Raw genomic sequence first — 27,657 nt, forward strand, 5'->3', positions numbered from 1 at the left:
GCAATTCGATGGCCAGGCTCTGGGCACACTTTAAGCGGAAGCGTGGGTGCCACCTTCCTGCACAAACAGAGATAGAGATAGGTAGATAGATAGAGAGTTAGAGAGCGGCGGCAGGAGAGGGAAGCGACGATTGGCCAATTGCGCAATCGAATAATTCCAGCGACGAGCAACAGGTGTCGCTGCTTGAAGATGCAACCGCGTTACGTCAGGCGAAGACTTTCACATGGACTCACTCCGATTCAAAAAGCCATGTGGCTGCCGGAATGCCATCCAATTGAATACCGTCCAACGGTCCAACCGTCCTAGCCGCCTGCGAGGAAGCTTCAATGTAAATGAAGTTATTTTATGTGCGTGCGAATCTTTCGGCCTGTGTGTGGCTTGGTGGCTTGGCTCATTAACACGTATGTTAATTCATGCAGCGTCTTTTCATGGCATTTATTTAGTGTTGTCTGTTGCAACTGCAACATTTGAGTGCATTTTGTCGTGCGCCGCCTTTTTGTGATTTTTTGTAACTTTTTTTGTTTTTCTCTGTACACTCTTTATATGCCTTCCAACTGTTGTTCCGCTTGTGGCAGCAGCAACAAAAACTATACATGTATGCGTTGCACAGTGGTTCGCATCACAGATGCTTATCGACTCGAAGGTCTCTCACTGCTTTGATTTTAGTGAGTTTTCCACGCCAATTAGCTTAAATTCCCATGAGATCTTTATTATAATGCGATAAGTGTGCTCCCTGTGTTAAATGAGACTTTAAGCGTTGGCAGACATTCGCAAGCTGCTTAGCAAATGGATTCAAGTAATTAATAAGGGGATCTTTTTTATTTGAATTTTTTGAATACTTTTATTATTGCCTAAGCAAATCAAACTTTAATGAAATCAAAATTGATCAATTTAATAATTATGAATTATCAATCAAATATAATAAATCATGCCGTATGCATTAAGTATATTAAAATGTAAATATGTAATACATTTTAAGCTTTAAATGCCTTTCCAACTACCACTGTACCTGCGTGCTATCTTGTTGTTGTTAGACGAAAAAATTTGTATTTTGTGTTTTTGTGCTTGCGCTTTGTTTGGCCAAGTTTTTGTCAGCTTTGAGCCATTTGCCACACATTGACAGAAAGGAAAAATTTGTTTTCCAGTCCAACAAGGAAGTGGCGAGCGCATCTTCCACGCGCGTCCAATTATGACAAACGGCTACAGTGATCACCCACCGCCTTCGCTGTTACTCATGTGGCGTGTCACGAAGCTCGAGGAGGAACTGAGCAGCTTGGCTTTGAATTATTACTTGCAACACCTGCCTTGCAGCAGCAGCAGCGGCAGCAGCAACAGCGCCAATAGCAACAACAGAGACTTCCATTGTCATTGTCGCTGGCCCAAAGCGGCAGCAGTTGCCAATTGAAACGGCTGAGGTTGTGCGAAATGTGTTTATGGCTTTCAACAAAGTCTTGTTGCAATTCTCAGTTTAATGTTATGGCGCTGATGTCTGCAGTTGACCCACTACGCTTTGGCTCCTGATGTCCCATTCAGCTGAAGGCCGCTCTGCGGATGACATAATATACCGATTTGGCACACATCACACAAATTGACGCTAATACCGAGCATCGATTTAGACACCTGATATAATTCGCCATTGCCTATTTGCAAATTTGTACCCTCGACTCATTGAAAATGCGTAAATAGGGTATAACGGTTTACGTTGAAAAGACCAAGCAGATTCACAGTTTTGTTCGTCTTCCTTTACTCGTTTCTTCATATGTATCGATACTCTGATAGATCGTATAAGAGCATTGATACTCCAATACATCGTATAAGAGCTAGAGACTTGAAGATCTGTACATCTGCAATGTCCTCCCACAGCGCGATTTTTTTTTTCCTCTTTGATCTATTAACTCGAAGCGCTACGCTTAGCCTAAAGTTTACATATGAAAACAGAGGAACTTCCATTGTCATTGTCGCTAACCACAAGTGGCAGCAGTTGCCAACATAACATATTTATGCATACATAAACACATATGTAAGTATGTATCTGTAACAATATGGTTATGTTATATATTTATGTTACATATGTATATATGTCTGTATATAGTAACTTTTTGAATATCCCACGTCATTCAGCCTAAACGAAAGTTGTCAGCTCATATACAGCTCATATATATATGAGCATGTGTGAATGTCTATTTTATGCTATATTTATTACATGGAGATAAAATTAAGTTAGTAGCGAGTGACGTGCGTGTTTCTCGTCTGCACGTTTGTATACACTTGTATGTGTGTGCGTACGCACGCATGAGCTTATAGCTATCGTTATATATGTACATACATAAGTTAGAATATTTCAAGCCACCTTGACATAGTGTTTAGGGTATTTGCTAGTCGTTCACTTGCGACTCTTTAGCACTTTTTACACTGGTTACGCTTTAATTTGATGTCTCTTCGGTTTATGTTGCACGAGTCGCACGTTTACGTGAGCTGCTTTATATTAAGGGACACGCCCCCGCCGCTGTCGCAATTGAAAGGCACGCTAAAAGATTGCAGCGTCATGGCAAAAAATCAAAAATACAAAAAAAATGTAACTGAAATTGTTAGACAATTGGGTCAACATCTGCTGTTGACTGTGGATCCAAACAATCTAATAAAAATCATCTTCAGATGCTGTACACTACATAATATTTCCTTATTTTTAGTTATTTTTTTTTTCTTTTTATTTTTAGCTGCTCTTCGATCAACGGTAATGAGTTATGAAATAGGCGCTATTAACGAATGTTTCGACCTTTTCGAGTTTACAATTGCTGGCGCTAAGCGGTTTTGCCTTTAAGCCCAAAAAGCTCATCGACAACAAAAGGTGTCGATTAATTAAGTCGACATTGAACCACCAAAATATATAACCATTAGCAGGCTAATACATGGCGATTTGATAGATCTGTCGATACATTGACTTGTTTCAATGTTTCCATTGAGCTGTCGACAGCTCGCCCGCCCACTGTGCTTGAGATAGATAGAAAGATAATGAGTGATAGAGAAAGAGAGGGAGGGTGAGAGAGCGTGAACAGCGGTGCTAAGTCGTTACATCTGGTACATGCAAGGGTCAAGCAAGAGGCGTGCACCTGGCCAGCTAACCGTTACCACAAGCACTTCATATAATTGTTGCATAAGCCTCTGTTGGCCTCACTTTCGGGCTGTCGCACGCAAACGGAACGTACATACGAAATTTTCATATTTTCAGTTTTCTTTTTTTTCTAATAATTTTAATTTATGTATGCGTGTGAACCAAAGCAACCATACTCATAAATCATCAAATCTCGTTTCTTATTTTACTATTACTATTTTCCCAAAGAAAAGTGAAAACTGTCGAGACCATAAATAAAACGTAGTTAGCACCTTCAGGCATGCCAACTATTTTTGCCTTTTATTGTTAAGTCAGCATAATGAAAAATGCCAATTCGTTAGATAATTTAAATGTCAACAACTGAAGTTTGCAAATCATTTTGCTATGTAATTAAAAAAACAAACAAATTCAAAATGCGCGCCAACGGATAAACTTGCCTTACACTTTGAATCTTCTTCAACACTGGATTGAAGTGTGCTATATAGCTGTCACGCTTACACTGCAGCCTTTGGGGCTGGTAAATTGTGTGGTACACAGCAAAGAGTTAAAGTGAGATAGCATGAGATTTGTTTGCTGTACAGTTTTGGAAGCATTGGTAATTTGGCGGTATATTTGAAATTCTTTGAAACTTGGGCATAAAACACAAATTTATTGAATTTCAAAATTGTGTTAAGTGTTTTTATATTGACCCTTTTTCTTTAATAATAATTGAGATGATTTTTCTTGAAAAAAAAAAAGAAACAAACAGCAACGACCATAGAAAGCAGAAACAATTTAGGTAACTTATTATTACTATTATTATCTCTTTATTGATTCATATTTACATTCACACTTTAAAACTAAATACATAAGTACATCAAATTGGTAAATACTAGTGCTCGATTGATTTAAAATTGACTTTCGGCTAAGTTTTCATAGAACTGCTTTTAGAACTAGGGATAGAAGAATAAATTAAAAATTTAATTTTAGGTTAAAATTAATGATTAGTGATCGTTAACATTGCATTTAAATTTACGTTACTATCTGATATACATATATGTGATGTATACATATGTATTGTAAACTAAGTCTTCTTGCTTATTGCACAAAAACGCGTCTCAGCTGCAGTCATGGACTTCTCTTCCTCCTCTCTTGGACTGCAGTGGAAAAGTGTTTTAGGCAGTTGGACCTAAGCTAAACTACAGCTAAATTGCATATTTACAGGTTTTTTGCTAGAACTAGGGCTGGGGGATAGGGCAGTGCTGGAGGGGGGGCAGGGACTCTACTTCATGTAGTAACTGCTGGGCGCACGGCCCGAGGTGTACGTGCTCATGGGTATGCCCTGGGGGCCGGGTATGTGAGAGTTGCCTGACGAGTGCGTCACAGACTGATTCTGTGAGCCATAAAGATGATCGACGCTGGTGTTGCCAATGCCATTGCCCGAAGGCTCATAGTCCACATCGTAGTAGATGCCCGACTGGTTCTACATCAAATAAAAAGAACAATAAATGAGAGATCTGACATGGCTGAGATGTTGATGTTGTACGCCTACCGCTATGCTGCCATTGCTGCGACTCTTTGGGCGTGGCACTTGAAAATTGCGACCCAGCAGATCGGCGCGATCCTCCTCCTCACTGGAGCTGGAGTTCTCCAGTGCGCGCATGCCATTCGCACGCGCTCCCAGGCCGAGTCTTCTAGTAAAAATACCAAAAGGAGTTAGCAATAAATCAATTTCATATATATTTGCTTATATTCACCTGGGCAATGGCACTGGCGGCGCCAGGCTGGCGCTTGGATGCATTTGCATGGTGCTCTGCAGCGACATTCCACCGATGGTGCCCATGCCCATGGCACCCAGATTAGGGTACGCAAACATGGCCGACGATGGCCGTGTGGGTCCAATGGGTTCCGCCTAAAAAGCGAATTTCGATTAGATTTTTATACAATATAAATATTTGGGGCTCTCTGTAACTAACACTCACTCCGTAATGATTCGTCTGTGCCATGACATCTGCAATCTGTGCCCAGCGCATGCGATCCTCGAGCGTCACCTGATAGCCCGCTTGTGGCAAGCCCGCCGATTTCAATGGAGCCGTATTCATGTAGCCAAACACCGGCGAGCCCATTGCATTCTTTTGCTCGCGCTGCCAGCGACGTGACCACATGATGAGGCACACCAGAGTCAGCACAATGATGATCACGGCCGCCACAGAAGCGCCTATGGCCACGCCCAGCACCTCGCCGTCGATCTCGCACTGTGCGCCGTAGTGACTTGAATCGCAGGCGCAGCTCTGGGCGCCTTCCTCGTTGTAGCTGCAGACTCCATGGTTATTGCAATAGCCATCCGGACAGGCCTGGCACTCCCGGCCCGCACGCAGTGGCTGATCGGCCCAGGGATCGCGCAGACCCGGTGCGCAGGCACACTGGAAGCTGCCCCAGCTGTTGCTGCACGTGGCGCTCTCATGGCAATCGTTCAGTTCCGCCGACTGGCATTCGTCCACATCGTGCAGCGCCGAGACGGCGCCCTCCGGCGAGCTCACATACAGCACCGAGTTGCCGATGTTGTTGTTGCGACGATGCAGCACACCCAAGAGATGCTTCTGCACATCGCTGCGCAGATTGGGACGCAGCGTTTCCACGCTCTCGTCCAGCTTGAAGGGAGGAGAGAAAGTTAGTAAATTTTATGACCTGACTCTTTGATTTCACTCACCTTCAATGTCAGATTCACATAGACGCCACTGCCGCCCAGGTTGGGATCGCCTCTGTAGATGTTATTCACCTTGGCCTCCATAAACTCATCCGAATAGGGTGTCATAGACATGGCAGAGTCCAGCTGTAAAGGATGATTAGCTTAAGGCTTTCTCTTGATTCTCTGGGAATATTTATTCTGCTCTACTTACTGCGCGCACAGCTTCGTAGCTCAGCTGGCCATACGGCTCGCTGTTGAGATCCAGAAGTTTGTTGTCCCACACAATGCGATGCTCATAGATGCGATCCACGCGCATGCCCAGATGGAAGGAGATGACGCGGCGGCAGGGCTCACGATGTTTGCGACGTGAATAGCCTAGAAGTGGATGAATGTTTAGAATGGAACTTGAACAGAGAAACAGATGATTCTCTAATCTCTACTACAAAGTCTACTCTTATATATAAAGGGATTCTCTACAAATAGTCGAATATGATCTCTCTAATCTCTCACAGTTCCCTTGGCTCACCTGGTCTGCAGTGACAGCTGGACACGCCGTTGTCCGTTTTGCAGCGCTCGTGTTGCGCCTGATCACAGGTGGTGTCATCGCCCACGATGCAGGTGTCGATGCGCACGGGCGGTGGTGTGGGTCGCTGGCGGTAGTGTGGTCGCGTGGGTCCCGCATGTGTCGTGGATGCTGGCACCTTACTGGCTGTCTGTCCCTGTCCATGTCCATGTGCCGGTCCATGTCCCGGACTTGTGCCTGATTGGGACTGCAGTTCTACGACTTCCGTTTCCGGGACCGCATAGCCATTGCTGCTCTGCGTGACACCGTGATTCGGCACAGTTGCACCACCCTTCGAACCACCACCTCCTGCACCACCACTGCTGCCAGCTGCCCCTGGCAATTGGGGCAGACGTGTCGCCGGTGTCGTAGCGCCTGCGGGCGGATCTGTGGGATCACCAAATAGATTGATGTAAGTTCGTTTGCCATCGATTGAGACGAAGCCCTCGTCACCTGATGCTGACACAATGATGTCCGCCTGTGCTCCGCCGCCGCCGGCTGGCCCTCCCCCATAGCTGCCGTACGGCTTAATGTTGATCGTCTGCTGGGAGCCGCTGCCCTTGGGACCCGGACCTTGGATAGCCGACAGAGTGACGTCAAAGATCTCGCCATAGCCGGGCGGCAGATGCTGGCGCGTTGGCTGTATGGGCTGCTGCGGAGCTGTGGGCCGTTGAGCGGCTGGGCGTGGCCGGCCACCGGGCTTGAATTCGGGATCGTCCAATACAATGCCGGGTCGGGGATGGTAGGGAGCGGCCGGAGTGGCGGGAGCGGGCGATGGGCCATTACCGATGGGCGCCTTTTCAGTGGTGGTCGAGGTGGTTGAGGTTGTCGAGGTGGTTGTGGTAGTAGTTGAGGTGGTAGTGGAGCTAGTACTGGTGGTGGTGGTGGTGGTGGATGTAGAGGTGGTCATAGGTGATTTGGTTGTCGGAGCAATGGTATCCGAGGCAACCTGTTCGCTCAGAGGCACAGTCTGAATGCTGCTCGTAGCGGATGAGGCGCTGGCCTCCAGTCCCGGCGTGCGATTGGCTGTCATAAAGATGACCTCCTCCGTGGAGGGATCAAGATCGTGGCTAGCATCTGCAGCGCTATCCATGGACATGGGCACATAGCTCGACGACATGCCCATAACGGTGTTCACCACGGAGCTGGTCTCAATGATGGTGGTGTAGCCATCATGCTCCTCGTGCGGCTTCTTCACCGGCTTGGGCTTGTGCTTCTTTTTGATCACCTGTTCTTTGGTTGGCGTTGTAGGTGAGGGCTCGGCGGGTGGCATCAGCTCATCTTCGATCTCGCCGCCAGCTTCGGTGTCCTGGTCTGAGACTTCGATGTACTGCGCATTGGCATCTTCGTTGGAGAACTCCGAGTCGTAGGTGGTGTCTGTGGGCGGCACAGCGTCTAGATGGTCATCCGTTGGCTCTGGCTGCTGCTGCTGCTTCACATCCTCTTGCTGATGCACTGGCTCCGGCTCGGCGGGACGTGCGGGCAACTGCTGCGGCATTGGCTGATACTGCGGCAGCGGACGTCGACTCCCATTGACGCTCGTTGTGATTGGTGGGCGTGGCTTGTTGCGATACCAGGGCGGCCGATTGCTCACGAAGCCCGGACGCACAGGTACAATCTGTTCCGGAATGGGCACGCCCGTAATAAACGGACGGTCGGGTCGATCGAAGGGATAGGGAGGCGGTCGCATCGAAGTGCCTGGCTTCTGTGCCTCGTAGTCCAGCGGCAAGGGCTGCACCTCGGATATGCGCGGCGGTCCACGATTATTGATACGGCTCGCCGAGGGTCGCCGCACACCTTGCGTATTGGCGTGCACATTGACGTTGCCGTTGAGCAGCTTCACAATACCCGTGATGATGTCCTGGATGTCCGGATTGCCGTTTTGGCGTGGATTATGCGGCGTTTGAGTCGCACTGGCTGTCGAGCTGGCAATACTGCTCGGACTCGGGCTGATAGGGGACCCCGACGTAGTCTGTCGCAGCCCCCTTTGCACTAAAAAAGGCTGCTCGCTTGAGCTGCTGCCAATGGAGCTGCTGCTGCTGCCACTTAGAGTCTTTCCTGCTCGCATGCGATGTGTGCGCTCTGGCTGCTGCTGCTCCTGCTCCTCCTGCTGATCGTACGTGCCCGTCGGCTTGATGTTATAGTGAAAGTAACGGCCCGCTGAGACGTCCTTCTCGCCATCGTTGCTATAGCTGATATCATTGGGATGCTGTTGCTGCTGCTGCGGCTCGTGCAGTATGGGTGAGGCCGAACGCTCTACACGCGCACGCGTCTCACTCTCATTCAGCGGCTCTGAGTGTACGCTCTCCGGGATGCTGTTCGTGTCTGTCATGGTGCTCTCAATGCTCAAGCGAGCTCCAGAGTTGTGGCTGCTGGACTTGGGCGAGATCTGCGAGATGTCATTGTGCTGGGCAGCTGCAAGGAGAGTAAGAGAGAGGGGAAGTGGTGCAATTAGAGCTGGTGAAATTCTTGAGATTCCAAAGCTTCAGTTTCACTAATTATTTATTGCAGTGCAGAGAATCTGGTGCAGCTGCAACGGCAAATGTGGCGGCTGCCAAAACAAAAGCGACAGCGGGTTTCACTTTTCAGGTACGCCCCAACAACAGCAACAACTAAAACAACAATTGCGGCACCTGCCCTGTGCTTTGTCTTTGTCATTGTCATTGTGGATGCCGATGTGATGCACATTTGCATTTCTTAGAAATTCGAAACCGACTTTGAGCGAGAGATTTCAGATTGCCTCGGCTGGCAGGCATCATTTATTTTCGATGTCAAGTTTGTGTCTTCAGTCTTTTGTTCTTCTTTTCACTCTTGCAGTGTAATTGTTTGCTGTAGCCAGCCATATATGCATACTATATATGTAGGTATATACTTATATGTATATCTAAATCATATACGCCTGCCAACATCTGAAATTACGGGTTTCGCCTTTTGGCAAGCCAAGGCTGGGCAAACAGATGTCTTGCAGCAGTCAGACGCTCATCTGTCACACTTTGTGGCAGTCATATTACTTATTACCAAGGCGCCCCCTTCAGCCACGCCTCCTGCAAGGCAGGCACAATTGCACTGGCAAGACGAGAATTTCACAAATTGCTACGTGAAGCGTTGAAAAGATGCCAACATATTTACGACTGCCATTTGTATGGCTGGTAAAATATACTCGCTGCGCTACTTATCAGAGATGGGCAGGCCTATATGTGTGTATATATAGAGAGATATATCTCTGGGGGTTGCGCTAGTCTGCACAATAAATCAATGAAGAAATTCTGCAAACATTTCTGTTGAAGTTCAGTTTTACTTTTTACTCATCTGGAATTGGTGTGGCGAAAGATATAATATAGATATTATATCCAAAGCAGCAAAAGAATAAGAAAGAATTAAAAAATAGAGAACAATATCAAGAGCTTTCCCTTATTTTTTGCATTAAATCTAACTCGAGCTATTTCTTCTAGCTATAAACATTAGTTGGAGCTCTCATTTATATTATTTAGATAATTGTTAAACATAACAACTAAAAAAATGTATTTTTTTTTTTTGCAATTATATCATAAATTGAAAGAGAAATGCAAGCAATTAGTCTTAAAATTAGTTAAAAAGTAAATTTTAATTGCAATCTATAACTAGTTTTTGAGCTATAAAAACTTCCAAAATAAATCAACAAAATTTTTAATTGCTATACGAATTTCTATCTAATGCAGACTGAGACAGGTGGATTTCTATTCTTTTCAAACTTTAAAGTGCTTTCTTTTTTGGGGCGATTATGAGCCTAAACAAACCCTTTAGAGATCGACACCTGCTGAGCTTTGACTCAAATGAACTGACTTGAACTCGATTCGACAAGAACAGAGTGAGAGAAAGAGAGAGAGGGAGAGAGAGAGAGAGGGAGAGTGAGTAATGGAATTTGAGTGTCTGTGTGTGGCTTTTAACACCACCCGCCAAGCATTCAATATAATGTTACAACAATTTTCAAGAGTCTTAGCCATCCGAGTGCTATAAATCTGGTTACTTTCTTTGCTTTGGCTGTGATTTATGTGTTGCTGCTGCTGCGATCGTTGACTTGCCCCAGGCGCTGTGAGCGCAGCCTCCGAAAGCGAAGCGGTGTCAAGTGCATGTGTGGCAGACAGACACACAGATGGAGAGATGGACAGACGGATAGACAGTTAGACAGATGGCTGGGGCAAGTGCTTTTTGCCGCTGACATATTAGCGCGATGCAAGCTCGACTCTAAGGTCTGCCCAAGTGGGTGCCGAGTGCCTCGAGCAACCAGTTTAATATTATTTTCGAGTTTATGCCACGGCGCGCATAATTCACACGAGCAACAACCGCAGAAGAAGAAGACGAGGCATAAATAAAACACGTTTAGTTATTGAGCTTAACCCAATTGCTAAGCGGTTTTTTTTAATATGTATTTCTCCTCCTTTTCGATCAACATTTTGGCACAGTTTTTACTTTCACCAAAGCAAAGGCGCAACAATACGAAACACGCGGATTGATAACTACAAATATTATTTGTTTTGCTTTCTACGAAATGCGGCTTTGATATAATTAGCGCTTCCTTTTTAAATTCCAAATACCAAATATCAAATACAAAATACCGAACAAACAAAGCCGCAAAAATGTGTTGATCGCATTTTCACTTTCCTTTTGCGAAATAATCATCAAAAGAAAACAAAATAAATATGATTTTCCCACCTGTTTTTCAACTTCACTTTTTTCTCATTTGATTTTTGCGCTATTATTGATACGAAAATTGAATTGGTAGCGGGGTAAAAGTGTCTGGCCAAAATGAAAATCTTGCCGCGGGCCATTAAGTCAGTCGAGCAGAGACAACGCTAAAGGGGAACAGCAACTGCAGCACAATTTACCAAATTGAATCTGTGGCATGCCACACACTTTCACGGACAACGAAAGTAAAAGCTCTAATTAACTATCTTTTTGGGCAGCCAACTCCCAACTGTCTATATGGCACGGTCTGACATGTCTCGCAGAGTTCAATGCACCAAGAGCCAGCAATAACGACAACGACAACGACAACAACAACGACAGCAACAACTACAACAACGTTGACAACTTCGACAAGACAAGAGAGTCATTAGTTGCAGCGCTTGCCTACATTAATTTAAACGCTACTTGAGCCCACGACTCAGTTACTGCAAGGCTAGAAGGCGGCAGCAGGGCAGACAGGACTGGTTTTCCATCTCGACTGAATTGCAGCCCACACACACTCGCTCAGTCGCTCACACACACACACTCACACACATGCATGCTACACGACAAAGCAATTGGCAATTTCAGCGCCTCCAAATTGCTGACAACAGGCAGCAATCACTTTCTATTTCAGCTGCTTCGAACTGACAGAAAAACAACGACAGCAAAACTATTTCACAACTTGGCCAAAAGACCATAGATACAGTACCTGGCACAAATATAAGCCTCTAGCCCAAAAATGAAAGAAAAATTAAAGCTAGCGACAATAATTACATTTGCAGCGCTTATGAAATGCAGCAATTTCATATTTCGATATTTAACGCACGTACGCAAGCATTACGCATACGACATGTGCGCCAAGCTGAACAAAGCTGAACCAAGCCAGCCAGTCAGTCAGTCAGACACATTAGGCACTTTGGCAGCTGTTAGCCTAGCCAAATAACATATGCATGTCATATTTCAGCTCACATTTTTAGCTATTATGTAACTAGCAAATAATGGAGAAGGTGGCATAATAATGACGACAATTTGCAGCATTTAATATATGTTGATTGCCTATTAAATATTTCATTCACATTGCAATTTCATTCAATTTAAGCAGATCTTATAAATTATTAAAAATTAACTTAGCTGGGAATGCGAATATAAATTTATGGAAATACAATAAATGCAAATGAAACAAGTAAGAACGTTGCAGTCGGGCGTTACCGACTGCGGAATACTCATTCACATCCCATCAACAATTTAGTAGTTAAATTTCGCTTTAATACTGTAGAATATACAGGCTTTTCCGATTTGCCACGCCCCTACTTGGCGTAGACACCTCATTTTTGGTCAGTTTCTAGAACGAGATAACAGTACCCTAACTGCAAAGTTTGAATGCTTACTCTCAAAAAAAGTGAAAACTACAGGGTATTTTTCGATATGCCACGCCCCTAAAGAGGCGTAAAAATTATTTTTTGGGGAATCGATAGGTGAGGCTACCAGTAACTCAACTATCTAAATTTGAAGCTTCTAGCTATTATACTTTAGGAGATATACATTTTTGCGGTTTGCCACGCCCCCTGTGGGCGGACATATATCCGACAAAGCTTTTTGGTCTTGGGTGATCAGCCCGAGTATATATACAAAATTTGAGATCTCTGGCATCAATAGTGTCCAAAAAATAGCAGGCTTTGAAAAATCACTATATCTTCAGGTCCGATTTGCCACGCCCCTAATGGGTGTAGACTTATAATTTTATTTTTAGACTTTATAGAATCATAAGATTAGCTGACATGCAAAATTTCAGCATTCTAGGTTTACAACTTTAGGAGATACAGTTTTATCCGATTTGCCACGCCCCCAATGGGCGGAGATATATCCGCCATAGCTTGTGATCTTGGGTTGTCGATGCGGACCTATATACCAAATTTCAGCTTTCTAGCTCTTCAACTTATATGATTCCTGGTATATCGGAAAATGCATTTTCCGATTTGCCACGCCCCTAGTGGGCGGATCGGGAAAATTTTAACACTTTATAAATCGGAGATATACACGAGTATGCGTTCATACGGACAGACGGACAGACGGACGGACGGACAGACGGACGGACAGCAAGACGGACATTGCACAAAACCAATATACTGATTCACTTTCGTGAATGAGTATAAATATAAGACTTCCCCTGAAAATAAATATTTTAGCAGTGCCGAGTGCTACTCCGATTCTGGACTGTCCGACTAGAATATATTCAGAGCTGAAGATCTTCTACTCTATCATTGCTATCTCATACATACTTTACAAATAACAGACACATGTATGTATGTAACACATAGGCACGCACTGCATGCATGGTCTTGCTTGGGCTTGATTTGGAACGTAAATGTTGCATAACTTTTAGTCTAGTTGGACTATCTTGCTTAAATTTTCAGAGCGTAATAATGGCATATAGAAGCATATTCTATATTTGCCATTATCTAACTGTCTATCTATATTTACCAATGCATAAGTCTTTGAAATACATGTTTTCTAATTAGGAAGACGATAGATATACGAAATCTGATATATCACATACTGTGTATCGATCATCTGTGATGATTTATCTACTGTAAACTTTGTGGTCTGGTATGGTATGAGTTATAAATATTTACTGCACCCAAAGCTTGAAAACTCAGCAAAAAGAAATTTGAAACCATAAGTCGGCTTGAATCTCAACTCTATCTCAAAGCCTAAAATTGCCACAAACTTTTGATTACAATTCTAAATTTACTTTCCCTCCACACAATTTATAGCAAATATAATGTAAATTTTATTATTTACAACTCTCTTTTACACAATAGTAACTGAAGCCAGCTCAATTTACAAATTGTTTCATATTTCATATCTATTTTGGCCAACTTTCTACTTGATTTAAGCCCTTACGTGTGTTATTTATTATGCTTGATTTCTATTATTAAATATGGCTTTTGTTTTACTTTCAAAACCGCAACAAACCTATTTGTCAAGGCCTTCTTTAGAATAACGGTACTCCCTGACAATATCTAACAAACTCTGTTAATTGGAAAGTATTGATAGTGTTTTGTTATCTCACTATTACAGCATTCATATCTGAATACTACTCTTAACTCACTTCTCCAATTGGCTCGCGGCTTAGCCTTTACATTTCACATTTTTTCAGCTACCACAATTTAATCTTTCAAACGTCTCATAAAAGTCTTTTCTAAATCAAAATAAAAACGAACTCGAGCTTACGTCTGGCTTTCTGTAAGATTTCTATTTAAGATGCTAAGACCATCTGAATCGCCGCCTTGCCCTGTGGCTTCAGTCGCAGCTCACGTTCGTTCAACCTGGCTCATTGCACACACACACACACACACATGCCCTGAGAGTCAAAGAACTTGTGGGCAACGCCTCGGCTTGTACGCTAAAGATATTAGCTGGGCTATCGTGGCACGTCGCTTACATTTGAAATATCGCCATAGTTTTTATAGACAGACAGACGGACAGGCGGGGCGTGTTGTTCCCCAGTGCAGCCCTCAACTCAAAAAGCAGGCAATAAAAATAGTTTGATTTAATGCTAATTGATTCAGACAAATGCTTGCCGCACAGACTCCAGTGGGCGTTGCTATAAAAACCACAGCAAAACCAAACAAATGTTGCTGTTTATGACCACCGCAAAGAAAGTTTGTGTAATAAATAATTTGTTTTTCTTTTCTTTTTTTTTTCTTTTTCTCTTATGGCCCCTTCTATTTGTTTTTTCTTTTTCGCAGCAGTCATGCTGGCAGAAGGCCTTGGACTTGCACCGACACCGACACCGGCATCAGCAATGGCATCGGCATCGGCAAGGTATTCATTAGCAGCCCAAACAAATTCTGTTTGGCATCACTTGTGCAATCAAGCGTGGTATTTCTTGTATACCCTGTTTGGGTGTGAAGTGCAGCGAGTGTTTTAGTTTTTACAGAGTTTGTTTACAAGTGTAAAGAATGTAGCTAAAAAGTAAGTAAGTATAAAGTTACTAATCAGTTGAAATAGTTATGTAATTTAAAAAAAAAAACTAGAAGAAGGAAGAAGGAAAGCTAACATAACTTCTCTTTAACTTAGGAAAGAAAGCTAGCATTAAAAATCTGTATGCAAATATGTATATCTCTTCCATCTATTATAACTCAGAAAAAATAAAGGTTCAAGATCTAAAATGTAGTATGAGACAAGCTCTGCAAGATCTGCTAAAATATTTAAGCTGCAAAAATAATAGAGAGCATCAGCTTATCTCTACATTTTCATATATCATATAGTCTATTAAGTTGTCGAGTCACACTTAAGTCTTAACCTTTCTTCAGAGCCTTCAAGTGAGGCCTGTTGTCGCGCTGTCTAGAAAAATTTCAAATAAATGCGCTGCAATTAACAAGTGACGACAATGATGCGGCTCAGCAAACACACAGCGATAGAGATACAGAGAGAAAGAGAAAGAGAAACAGCTTTGTTCCTTTTTCATCTCTAGTGAAATTGAGGAATTTCGTTGCAGTCATTTGACGCTGGCCATATATTTGATGTACCTGAGCAAGGGGCCAAACCGTGAGGTATGTCAAAAAAATTTGTTTTTCTCTTTTGGTTGGGTTTTTCTTACTTAAGTTTATTTGGTTTTTTTTTTCAGCATTTGCCGCGCGTGTCATGCAATTAGATATGTTAATTTTGCAGGCTGCCTGCAAATGGAGTTCGAGCCAAAGGCAACGCGGCGGCCATTGTGTTAGCGCACAAGCGAATGACCTTAATCAAGGTCTGAGACGCCAACTCTGGCTACGACTGCGACTGCAGCCACAGCCTCAGCCTCAGCTGTAGCTTAGCTTTGAGCCGGTTGCAATCGGGATTGCTCGGCTGGCTGCAACTGGGGCCTGTCTAAGCCGAAATAAATTTATTAGCCCTAACTTTGCTCGCTCCGTTGGCTACTCTAGCTATCTCCCTCTCACTCTGTGTGTGTGTGTGGAAAGTGGCGGATATCCACAAGTGGAGTCGTAGCATTGACCGCTGCCTAAATAATAGATACACTTAACAGCCTAATTGTCTGCTATTTATAATTAAAGCCCAGCTAAGACCGAACTGCCTGCGAGTAACTATAACAGATTCCAGCATAAAACAAAGCATCCACTAATAAGCAGCAAATGCCAGCCCAGAAGGCAGCTAAGTGGCTCGGGCTCGGGCCCGGCCAGCAGCAACAGGGTTTTGTGCTTGTAAATTGAACTAGCTGCAATTTAGTTGTAGATCGCTATCTCTCAGCCTCGACTCGACTCTGGAAATAGTTGCAATATTTGCTTTTCAGAGGAACACGCAAGGCGCATAGTTGCCATTGCAGCGAAGGGCGGCGGCAGCTGGAGTTCACTAAACTGCAGAATAAAATCACTCGGCTGCTTGAATACACTGCTCGAAAACTGTGAGCTCTTCTAAGCTCATGCACAACAATAAACAGTTGACTGCGCTCCATATACGCTTCACTAATTGAACAATTAAAGCTGATTAAATGCTGTTTACAAAAATGGGGCATAGAATGGGCACACCAACACACACTCACACAGACACACGCCGATATCAGCTCAGCTCAGCGCCACAGAGGCCCCTTTGGCCACAAGCAAGTCCGCAACTTGCCGCAAATTGTGTTGGCCAACATAAAAAGCCAACTCTAGTTGATTTGAGTTGAATTAAATCAAGTCTTGTCGCAGCCAAGTTCAATGCTAAAAGAACGTAAAATTTATTGATTGAAAAGCGGCTTTTGCACGGCGCTATCTCTCTCTCTCCCTCCCACTCTCTCTCTCTCTCTCTCTCTTTCTCTCTCGCTCTGTCTAGTTTTTGCTCTCCTGCTCTGCTCACTCGCAGCGAAACTGTGTCAACGTGCCCCGAGAAAAACGGAACAAGTTGCGTCCAATATGGACAAACGGGCGACTCTCAATGGCGTGTGACAAGTTCAAAAGCAATGTGTATATGTGTATATGTCTGTATGTGTGTGTGTGTGCTCAAGTTGTGCTATCATACGAAAAGTTAAAAGAAAAAAATAAGCGTTTACGTTTTACAAATGGCCCACAGAACCGGCCAGCGACAGAGCAGTCAGTCAAACAGCTTTTTATTAGGCTATTTCTAACTGCGCGCCAACTGCTGACTGTGTGTGTGTATGAGTGTGTGTGCGCATGTCTGGCCTAACGCATTTAACGGCATTCTATTTCAAGTTTTACAAACGTAGTTTTATGTGTCAGCAACGCTGCCGAGAAGTCAACCAATTGGGCTAATTGTGGTTTACGGGCCTTCGGTAGTCCAGGCAATGGGCGCAGCAGGTGCCACGCCCACGCAGCGTGCAGATAAGAAAGTGTAAAGACATGGATGCACAGTATGCAAGGCAATGGCAAGTTCGTTGTTGAAGTTTTGTTTTGTTTTTGTTGATTTATCGCAGTTGCTTGGCAAAAGCAAGTTCGTTGCCTAAGTCTTCGCCCGGGCGTATTGACATGTTTTTCTTTTTCAGAACATAGCCAGCTGCATGTTGGCTGACCAAGTCTTTTGCTTATTCATCAAAGAATGTTGACTGAGAGCAAGTTTGTTGCCTAAGTCTTTTGTTTATTTCACAAAGAATATCAGCAGCAAACAAGTTCTTTTGTTGATTTGTTTAATTAGTGTAGCGGGGGCAAGTTCGTTGCTTAAGTCTTTTGTTCAAAGCAGCCAACTTACATGCTTCTAGTTTTGGCAAAAGAAAGCCTTTTCAGCATGATTTCATTTCAAATCCAAATTTACGCATATATGTAAATGAAGTCCAAGCCGAAGTAGCATCTTACAAAATAATCAAAGAGAGGGGGAAAAATACCGAACAGAACCGGTTCACAGATAATTTGCAGTCGGCGAATGTATTCATTGATTAACATTCAATCTTCACACAGACACACGCAGGCAATCTACATACATATGTATTCCGTCTACCTGTGCTGCAGCTTCATCAAGCGCAAAGGTGAACGTTACACGCCCGTTGCCCCACCTCGCCGCCTGGCAACGTCTTCGATTTTCGCCGCCTTTGTGCAATTTTGCGTGCGCCTCAAATGTCGCTGAGCGCCGCGGGACAAATGTTTACCATGGCCAGGGCCAAGAAGGAACTTGACCAATCGAAATCAAGATAAATTATGGGTTCGGGCTCGCTGCTATATGGGTGTGTGTCAAAGAGTATGTGTGTGCGTGTGTGTGTTTATGGTTATACGCTCCAACAACTTTCGTTGTGCCGAATTTCATTGTAGAATTTCGGACAGACAAGGGAGTGAAGGGGCTGCTGCTGCTGTCTCTGTCTCTGCCGCCTGAGCTGTCTCCAGCATGCATGGGAAAGGGAAAGTTGTAGTTGTATGCGCGCATGCAGTTATTGATACGATTCGGATTCGAATTCCGATTCCGTTTGCACAGCATCGACTCTAATTGAATGAAAAGGGTGGAGAAACGTTTAACTTAATTGGAGCTGGGCGCAAACGCATAAACAAAAACTCTCTCGCTTTTGGACTGATATCATCATTGGCATGAAATTGAAATGGCCATTAAGTTTAATAAAATAAAATACGGGCAGTTGGGAGAGTTAAATAAGATTATAATGTGAGGAGGAACGGAGAGATATGATAAGCATACAGAGCAAAAAATGAGAGACAAATAGAAATTGAGTGAGAGAGAACGTGAAAGACAAAGATAGAGAGATAGATGTAAACAGAGAGCAAGGCAGATATAGAGAGTGAGTGAAAAGGAGTGAGAGAGAGTTAGAAGGAGTAAGCGAAAGAAAGAGATAGAGAAGGAGACATTTGAAAATTAAGTATAAATGATCATCTATCAAAAGGAATGCTCCATGAGAGATAGAGTGCCTTTATAGAGACTTCCTGACTAAAAGCTACCCGATAGCTCCAACTACGACATTTATCACAACATCTTCATTTCCCAATCTGAAACCTTTTTTATGTTTTTTTTTTTTTTTTTTTTTTTTTTTTTAACAAAATTCCTTTTATTTTAGACATTTTGAATCATTTTTTACCACAGCAAGTGATCGCGTGTCTTTTGTCTTTGACTTGGCTCACAAATTGCTTTAAAGCATTCAAAGATATCCAGCTGCTATCGCGTATAGCCAGCCAGCTGTCATTAATCTTTATATTTCAGCTGCAACGATAGCGCACCTGTTCGGCTAAAAAACTTTAATTAATTGCGTCAACATGCCGTGCATCTTGATGGCCCACCAAGAATGCAGTAGCATCGCCGCCGGCGCGACCAGCGCAACAAATGAAACCTGCCGATTGACCCAATAAAAAGCAGCGCCATAAATTCGTGAAGCGTTGCGGCAGATTTGAGAATCGCGGCATCTTTACACAGTTATACACAGGCCCTGGCTAAGTAACAACTTTTTTTGTTAACTCTGTACCTCTCTTACTCTTTTCTCTCTCTCACTCTCTCTCTCTCTCTCTCACTCTCTCTCTCTCTCTCTCACTCTTCAGCTATCTTTCACTTGCTGCAAGTAGGCCATGTAACCGAAAAATGTGCCAAAAAACGCAACGTGAAGAGCAAAGTGTGTGGAATGAGCGAAGCTAATCTGAAAATTTAAGCAGAGAGTGAACCAGAGAGACAAAGATTATGCGCGCGCGCGAGAGAGAGTGAGAAACACTTGAATAAAATATGTGTTAAATGCAACAGGTTATTGTTGTCAATGCGACTCTCATCAAGCGAATCAAATTGAAGCCCATGATGAATTGCACTCATCCAGCCGGCTAACTGTTTGATTTTCTTCGTAGATTTTTGGTACACTCACACACACACAGACATACACCTGCGCAGACACACACATACATACACAAATTCGAACTCATCACGCTTTCTAATGTCGTTACCTTGATGATGTTGATCTTGTTGTTGTTGTTATTGCTGTTGTTGTTTTAGCTGTCGATTGCCTCGCTTCGTCGAACGACACTTTTCCAATGCACACACAAAACGAATTTCAATTCTTTGGCGCTCACCAGTCGAAAGCCCCCAGTGCCGTTATTACCGTTGCCTAGCATCACCATGGCCCAAGCCATGGCCGCTACTCAAGAATCTCAATTGGCTGCCAACGCTTGAAGAATATTATTATTATTTTTTTGTTTTTTTAATTAAGCTGCTGTAAAATTATTTTCACTTCACCTAATTTTTTTTTTTTTTTTTTTTTTTTTTCGTTCTGCGAGCCATGAAGAATGCAGCTTCAGCTGTGAGCGTGAACGTGGAATATTTTTTCGCCTTTCTGAATACACTTTAAGAAATGTTAAAATTATTTTTTCTATGTACTGAAGAGTAATATATATATCAACATAATACATTATTTTTTTTTTTTCAATTTTTTTTTACATTTCCATATTTTTTTGGAATTTTCTGAAAAGTTGTATAGCTCAAAAACACAATTTTAAAATAAAGAAAAACCTTTTAAATTTATTATTACATTGTCTACTATATTCTTATATACCCAATTATGACTAGATAATTATCTAGTTAAGAGCATTAAATCTTCGTCAGAATGTAGCGGTTTATTCCATGTTTATGTAAATCTTTTGTGCTGCGCTGCACACACTGAATGAATGGACTTCAGCTCGTATGTTAATGAAGCTTATTAGCTGCATGAAAGATTTGCTTTGAAAATGCCAACATGTTTGATTTAAATGGCCCAGTAAACAGTAAAGCCGAGTTGGCTTTAATTGATTCAGCGGGCAGGCACTGAGACTCATGTGTGGCTCGTTGCTCGTGTGGTTGGGCATGTGGTGCACCAACGCCTTAACGGCGCAGCGAGTGTTGATTTATAATTGAAAGAGAGGAGAAAAAAAAAACAGCTAAATAGTGTTATTTTAATGCCCTTTCTATAAATATGCTTGGGAACATGGAGCATATTATGGCCAACTAATTGTGAAAAGGTGCGGCAGAACATATTCCTTTAGGCTTTTACGACGACTTGAATGCCCAGCGAATGCACAACTATTCGATTGCATAACTAACCCATTGTCTGCATTTGAGTTGCCTCGCATACTAATCAACTATTGTTTAATTACTAGCGTATTCAGCTATTGACGCATGTCACATTATATTATGTTATCAAACTGTATATAGAGAAAGACTTGCATATTTATTAAAATGAATAAAATCGTTAATTGTGTCTGCAATTCACGCGCGTCACGCACTTTGTCAGCGGCAAAGCCCAGGCCATGAATCCGGCATAAAACGCATATTACACAATTGTTAAAGATATTTACATATACTACTTATATAGTGACGCATCGTATGACACACATGAATACCATATAATTATAAAATGTCTTCATTTTTGTGTGTCACGCCTAGACAGGTGGCAAATCAACTTCAAAAATGTCTGATCATTGCTTTTGGGTCAGGCCCGTATTTTATTTTTGAAACCCAAATTAGCATAGCTTTCGGTTTGGCAAAGCCAACTGAGACGACTACTGCGGGTGCGACTCTGCCGGCTGCCCAGCCGTCAGTCATCTACACCTGCGTGCTGCTCAAGTACTCGACGCTCGCACCTGAATAGGTATGTGAGCATCTTGTTATCTACTTTATGTAGCTATTCATTCTTAGTAACGCCCAATAAATTATGCACCAAACATGAGCTTTCTAAAAAGAAAAGATACACAGACTCGCATACACTTGTGTGTGTTAGTGTACGTGTGTGTATTAGGTTCGCAGCACGCGGCATTCGCTAGCGGCAGGCACTTGGCTAGGCTAATGGCATGGCACGGAATTTAATGCAGTTTGTGAAGCATTGAAGAAAGTTAAAAAATAAGATCTGACTTTAATTATGATAAAATATTTAGAAAATTGAAATTCCGCTAGAAAGTGCACAAAAAAATGGTAAAAGGCTTTAAAATTGTTTAGAATAAACATTGAAAAGAAATGCTAGACATTTTAGACTATCCATAAATGGAGAAGCAGAGAAGAGCATTGCCATACATGGTGATGATGAAAGTGGCATTTGCGTGAGTAATGCTAACCATAAAAGCCAGATCTCCAAAGTTTTACATACAAACTGTAGAGATTTGATTTGCTACATTTATTACTTATTATTAATTTATAAATATTAAAATAGTGCTGAAAATATTTTTTCAAAATATTTTTTCTATGAAATGTTTTCGCATGTATATACTAAAAATTTGATGGCAAACAAGAGAAGGACATTTAGGAAGTGATTTCTATATATTTTATTATTAACCTACTTAGCTTAGCTTGATATCTACATAGCACAAGAAAACATATCCAAATTCTTTAACAACAAATTCGTCTTAATTTTCTTTCCTCAATTAAAATGAATTCGAGAATATGACCTGAATCAGCAATAAACATGTCTTATATATGCGTATACGTATTATTTGGCAACTTTGTAGCGTTTTTTATTTTCCATTCGTACGCTACCCGGTTTTAAATTTTCTCACCTTTCAGCTTGTTGACTGAAAGAAGCCTCAACATTGTCTACGGCAAACATACAAAATTCGCATGTGAAACTCCTCTGGAGACACCCTTGTGGCAACGGCTTAAAGACTTCTTGACTTACCCGCTGTGTGAACGTGGAACAGCAACAGCAGCGACAGCACCAGCAGAGAAATTGACAGCAGCTCTGCTGACAAGTGCCACATGTGTCGTTGTCTTGGTATTCTATGCGGCTTGTTCGTCTCCCTCTTCTGCTTCTGCTTCTCGTTTTCGTTACTGTTGTTGTTGTTGTTGTTGTCATTTCTGCTGGTCCGTTCAGTTTGTGTTAAGTTCTGTGGCTTTCGTCGCATTTTTGCATAAATTGTTTTTGTTTGTTTCTTTTTTGGTTTTGCGGCAATAAAAGAAAGCCTCTCTTTATTCTAAGCTGTTGTCAAGAATAGTTAATTTCGATATTTTCTTCTTTTTTGGATTTGTATTTGTCAGTTTATATTGTGAGGCTGCTTGGTGCTTTGGCGTGGCATCTTCCTATTCTTTCTATCCTTCTTCTGTTTTCGGTTGTGGATTTACATATTAAGCACTGCAAAAGGAAAGAAAGAAATAAGTTTCTGTTAGCTCTGGGCAGTTGATAAATTTTTTAAAAAGCGTTACTGCGCAAGTTTGTGGCTTAAGTCTTTTGTTAGACACTCGCTTGGAATCGTGAGAACACAGGGCACAAATAAGCTATCTCTGTGCCTCTAATGGGGAGCACTGTCCATTTAAGTGGCTCGCCAGAGAAAGACATTACGTCAGGCAGGGGCCAAAAGGCCGCACAATTACGCTAATAAATCAGAGTACGCCACATAATTGCCCAAGACATAAGCAGATCAAAGGCACGACTACTTGCCCCGCGGCTTTCTAAGCCACATTTACATAACCTCGTGTCAGCGATAGCAGGTGGGGCCTGTGATAGTCGCTGTCAGTGAACTGTTTGTTGCAACGAAACGCCCTGATTGAAATGCTAATTTTGATTGATGTAAAAAATAAAACCAAAATCAAAGAGCGAAAGTTTAAGCACACTTTTTTAAGAGGTGTCAAAAGGAAAAGTGAAACTCAATCTCGCACCCAAATAAATCAAAACCAAATATATTAGCAAATCAAAATGGTTACAAAGCTTAAGCTGGTATTACCCAATAAGTGTAACAGAAGCAACAACAACAACAACAACAAAATGTATACGTGACGCCCTACAATTGTCGATTAGCGTCTAATCAGAAGCAAAGCAAACGATCGTTAAAACGACCACAAAAACCAAAAACAATTGCGAGGCAGCCTTAGCTGAAAGTGAAAGCACTCATTCAGAGACAGAGAGAGAGGGAGACAAGTAGAGACACTGCGCATTGTAGAGCAAAGGTTGCTCTCTGAGTCGCGACGGAAACTTAAAACTCGATTACGCTTACAGCTAACAAAAGCGAAAGAAACAAAAAACAAGAAAAAAAAAAGAGTTTAACTTCGACTTTTAACTGAACCCAGACCCAAAATCGAAATGAGCCAGAGTGCGAAGAAAGTGACAGACTATGGTATACCCTGTTGTGCAGTTCGTCAGCAAAAACGAGATTATCATTGTCATTATTATCACCATTATAATTACAAATATAAATTAATAGTTAATTTAATTTATTTTAATATTATTTCCAAATTATCTAATCCACCCTCGAGAGTTACAAATATTAGCTTGCAAACAATATACCCTTTTTACACATATGTAAAGGGTTCAGCCCATTAAGAGCCAAAGCTGTGGCAGCCGCCAAGTTGAGTCATGAAAAATCATCGACTGCACATGTTCATTTTGTTGTTGTTGTTAACAGTTTTTGAGTGCAGGAAGTTGGTAAGGTTTTTCCATACGACGAACCTTGAAATTTTCGGCTGCTCCAAGTGAAATAGAAAGTTTTACTTTTAATAACAACGAGAGCAGACACAAACACACAGCAACAACAACAATCAAAACAAACAATGACGACAGCAGGCAAAGGTGTTGCTGTTGCTCGTGATGTGGATGTTGATGTTGTTGTTGCTGTTGCTATTGCTGTCATTAAACTCCATTTTGTTTCCAGTGAGCGATCGCCAAATGGGCAACAGTTGTTGTAGCTGCCCACGCAGGCGCCTGTCAACATGAGCAGCACACGCTTGTTTACATTATCCGTCCGGATGGCGTTTATGGAGTTGGCTTTCTTGGCGTCTCGATATGCGGCTTAAGTCTTGAACGGAAGTGTTGCATTGGACTCATAATTAGTTGGCTGCCATCCCAAGTTAAATGACTCATGCGATTTTTGGGACGCTGTTGCGTAACTTCAGCTGAGCCTCGGATATTGCATGCGACGATGAAGAAGAAGAAGCGAAGTTGTTGATATATGGACGAAATACGCAGAGAAAAGGTAAAGGCAATAAGTAAAAAAACAAAACTCTGGAATTGCATAAGAGCGAATATATTCCATGTATCCATTATCTGGAATATTTCCAATCATGATGAAAAAGAAGAAGATGAAACTTTTGATATATGGAAGAAGCAAGCAGACAAAAGGTAAATGCAATAACTAGAGAGAACAAAAACTGGAATTGCATAAGAGCGAATATATATTCCAGGTACCCATCAACGGGAACAATATCAATCAGATCTAAAGCAGTGTGGCCTTGGCTTATGAATACCAAACAAAAGGCGAGCACTAACCCACATACATAGATTCATAAATATGTATACTAAATTTATACTTTCAACTTTCCACGTTATCCATTGTTAAAGCTTACCTCAAATATCAATCATTAGTCCAAATGCATTAGCAGTTTTTCTTTGATGGATTTACGTTATTTACGTTTCTTAATATTTTTTTTTTTTTTCTTTATGTCTTGTCTATTGAACGTTATTTTCAATTACATTTCGCGCACACAACAAATTTCTCCGAAAAAAAACAACAAAAACTGCAAATAAACAGGCAAAAAGGCAACCAAATTGAAATTTCTATAAACATAATAGCCGATCCAGCGAATGACAGAGAAAGAGCGCGAGAGCAAGAGGAGAGGGCAGCGGATGAGCGGACGATACGGACGTTGGGATGGCCAGATGAAGCTCGTTTGACAGCCAACGGCAGAGACGGATGCGAAAATGTGGTTTTGCGGCTGCAAGGAATGCGCAGCAAAAGCTTTAAAAAATTATCGAAAAACAAAATCTAAGATAGCCGTAGAGAGCGAGGGAGACGGAGATGCAAATGTTAATGGGTAAAGCAGCTGCCAGTGTTGTAAAGAAAAAAAAAAAAACAAAACAAAATTGGCACAAAAGCGCAACGTCGCCAAAATGGAACAACTAACTGTACGTAGCTGGCGCTGGAAGAGCAGCTGGTATTGGATTGGAATTGGTGCTGGGGCAATTTAGTGCTCGATCCCATTGGAAATAGCCAACATGTGTAGGCCGCGCCAACCGGCATAAGCTGGTCAATTGAGCAAAAGACAGGTTACAGACATTTTTGTTTAGTGAATGAGCTGCCTGGAAGCGAACTGGAAGTTTATTTCAAAAAGACAACGCGCGTCTGGCATCCGGCTTGGCCAACCCACAACAAAGTTGCAGAGGCTAATTAGTAGCTTTGGTATCTGCCCTTGCAGTTAGGTCATTATATTTAATCAACGTTTAGTTTTAGTTTTTTTTTGTGTTATGCTGTTGGCTGCAGCGGCATTTATTTTAATTAACAGTGAAAAGATGTGCACGAAAACAAATTATAAAAATATGCTTGCAACAAATTTCACAGCGCGAAATCCACGTAATTTGCAACAACAACAATAATAACAAAGACGCAGTTTAAGATGGTGGTAAAAGGTAGCGCAAAAAAAGAAAGTTTTGTTTTTTGTCTGCTTATTGTTGTTATTGCCGTATTTTTGCTTTTCTACACACACACATACACACACAGGTACCGAGAGAGACACACACGAACACATAGCAACAACGGCGCTCAAATATCATTCATTCGAATTCCGTTTACATTTTGCCTTTTGCGTCTGCTTCTTCTTTCAATTTTTAATTTATAAGGCAACGTCAACGACAACGGCAAAAGCAGCTCGTTTAGTTATTCACTTTTCTAAGATTAACGCACACATAGGCACACACACACACACGCACACACTTACACGAAGTGTTCAACCGTTTCTACATTTACCGTCAACAGGTGCTCTACGCACAGCGGCTCAACGAATACTGAATGTGGATTATGCAGCCAACACTGAGCATGGCCTGTGGTGAGTTACTTCAATTTCTTTGAGTGAGTTTCTTAAGCTGCTGTGGTGAGTTGAGCGAGCGCCCGCTGCCATTGACTCTCGCCGCAACGACAACAACAATTGAAAGTGCCAACCTATCGAATATATCCAATTGAGCGGCTGCACTTGCCAACTGCAAAAGACAAAAAAAAAAAAAGGAAAAAGCAAAAGGCAGTACACTTCAATTGTAGGTAACTGCCAATAGATTGGCCTAAACAGCACATTAGCCACTAATCGCGGCAACTGCAGATTGGCATTTGCCAATTTCCATCTGCCCAAACGCCGCTAACAAGCCGCCGGCTTCAATTGCTCTATGTTCTCTACGCCCATCTGCCTTCTAGTTGAGTGTGTGGGAGAGACGGTGTGGGGGAAATAGTTAAATTCCAATCAGCAGCGTACTCAACAATTACCGCGCAAATTGCAAACGCACGAGATCAAGATTAGGCGTGCACAAAGACAAAGGCCGCTAAGCAATTGAAAATGAAAACTGGAAACAAGGAATGGGAAGATATTGAGCATAGGCGAGACCTTTGATGCCCTACAAGTATGCACACATTGCATTCGTCACCCGTTCAACAAATACAATGCCAAATAAATTTGCTTTTCTAATAAAGGTAGTTAATTAGATATTAAAATTATTTTATAATTCTTGTCATAAGTTTTATTCATTGCCAATTCGAAATATGGTTGCTGACGAATACATTATTGGTGGATTGCATCTAAATACATTTCGCTTTCGTCCAAACATTTAACCAATACGCTGTTAAATTCATGTGTTTTCCGCGTAGCTTCGAGACTTGCTTCAGGCCACAATGAACTTTTTTGTTTTTTCATTTAATTATTGGGTTTTAGCTCATTTAAAAATTTGTGCGTAAAACTATTATAATATAACAATAATTGAGATTGCAT

General features: G+C 42.2%; 1 protein-coding gene across 6 annotated transcripts; it reads right to left on the reverse strand.

Moving 5' to 3' along the window:
- Nucleotides 1-3,895: 3,895 nt before the first annotated feature.
- LOC6578731 (proteoglycan 4) lies at nucleotides 3,896-26,638 on the reverse strand. 6 transcript variants are annotated; one of them, XM_015163296.3, is made up of 10 exons: nucleotides 25,255-25,396; nucleotides 22,598-23,050; nucleotides 6,796-8,757; nucleotides 6,307-6,729; nucleotides 5,992-6,155; nucleotides 5,802-5,924; nucleotides 5,068-5,742; nucleotides 4,849-5,003; nucleotides 4,644-4,785; nucleotides 3,896-4,574 (listed from the first exon to the last, which is right to left on the reverse strand). In XM_015163296.3, exons 2-10 carry the CDS (start codon nucleotides 22,821-22,823, stop codon nucleotides 4,374-4,376), a joined length of 4,071 nt encoding a protein of 1,356 aa, XP_015018782.1. In that variant the 5' UTR covers nucleotides 22,824-23,050; nucleotides 25,255-25,396; the 3' UTR covers nucleotides 3,896-4,373. The 6 variants fall into 6 exon arrangements, with proteins under 6 accessions (XP_015018782.1, XP_043866390.1, XP_002004639.2 ...); XM_044010455.1 differs by lacking the exon at nucleotides 25,255-25,396 and adding an exon at nucleotides 26,623-26,638 and having other exon boundaries at nucleotides 6,307-8,757; XM_002004603.4 differs by having other exon boundaries at nucleotides 4,644-4,782; nucleotides 5,074-5,742; nucleotides 6,307-8,757.
- Between the last annotated feature and the right edge of the window lie 1,019 nt (nucleotides 26,639-27,657).

The sequence above is a fragment of the Drosophila mojavensis genome, unplaced genomic scaffold (assembly GCF_018153725.1).
Source record: "Drosophila mojavensis isolate 15081-1352.22 unplaced genomic scaffold, ASM1815372v1 contig_80, whole genome shotgun sequence".
Taxonomy (NCBI): domain Eukaryota; kingdom Metazoa; phylum Arthropoda; class Insecta; order Diptera; family Drosophilidae; genus Drosophila; species Drosophila mojavensis.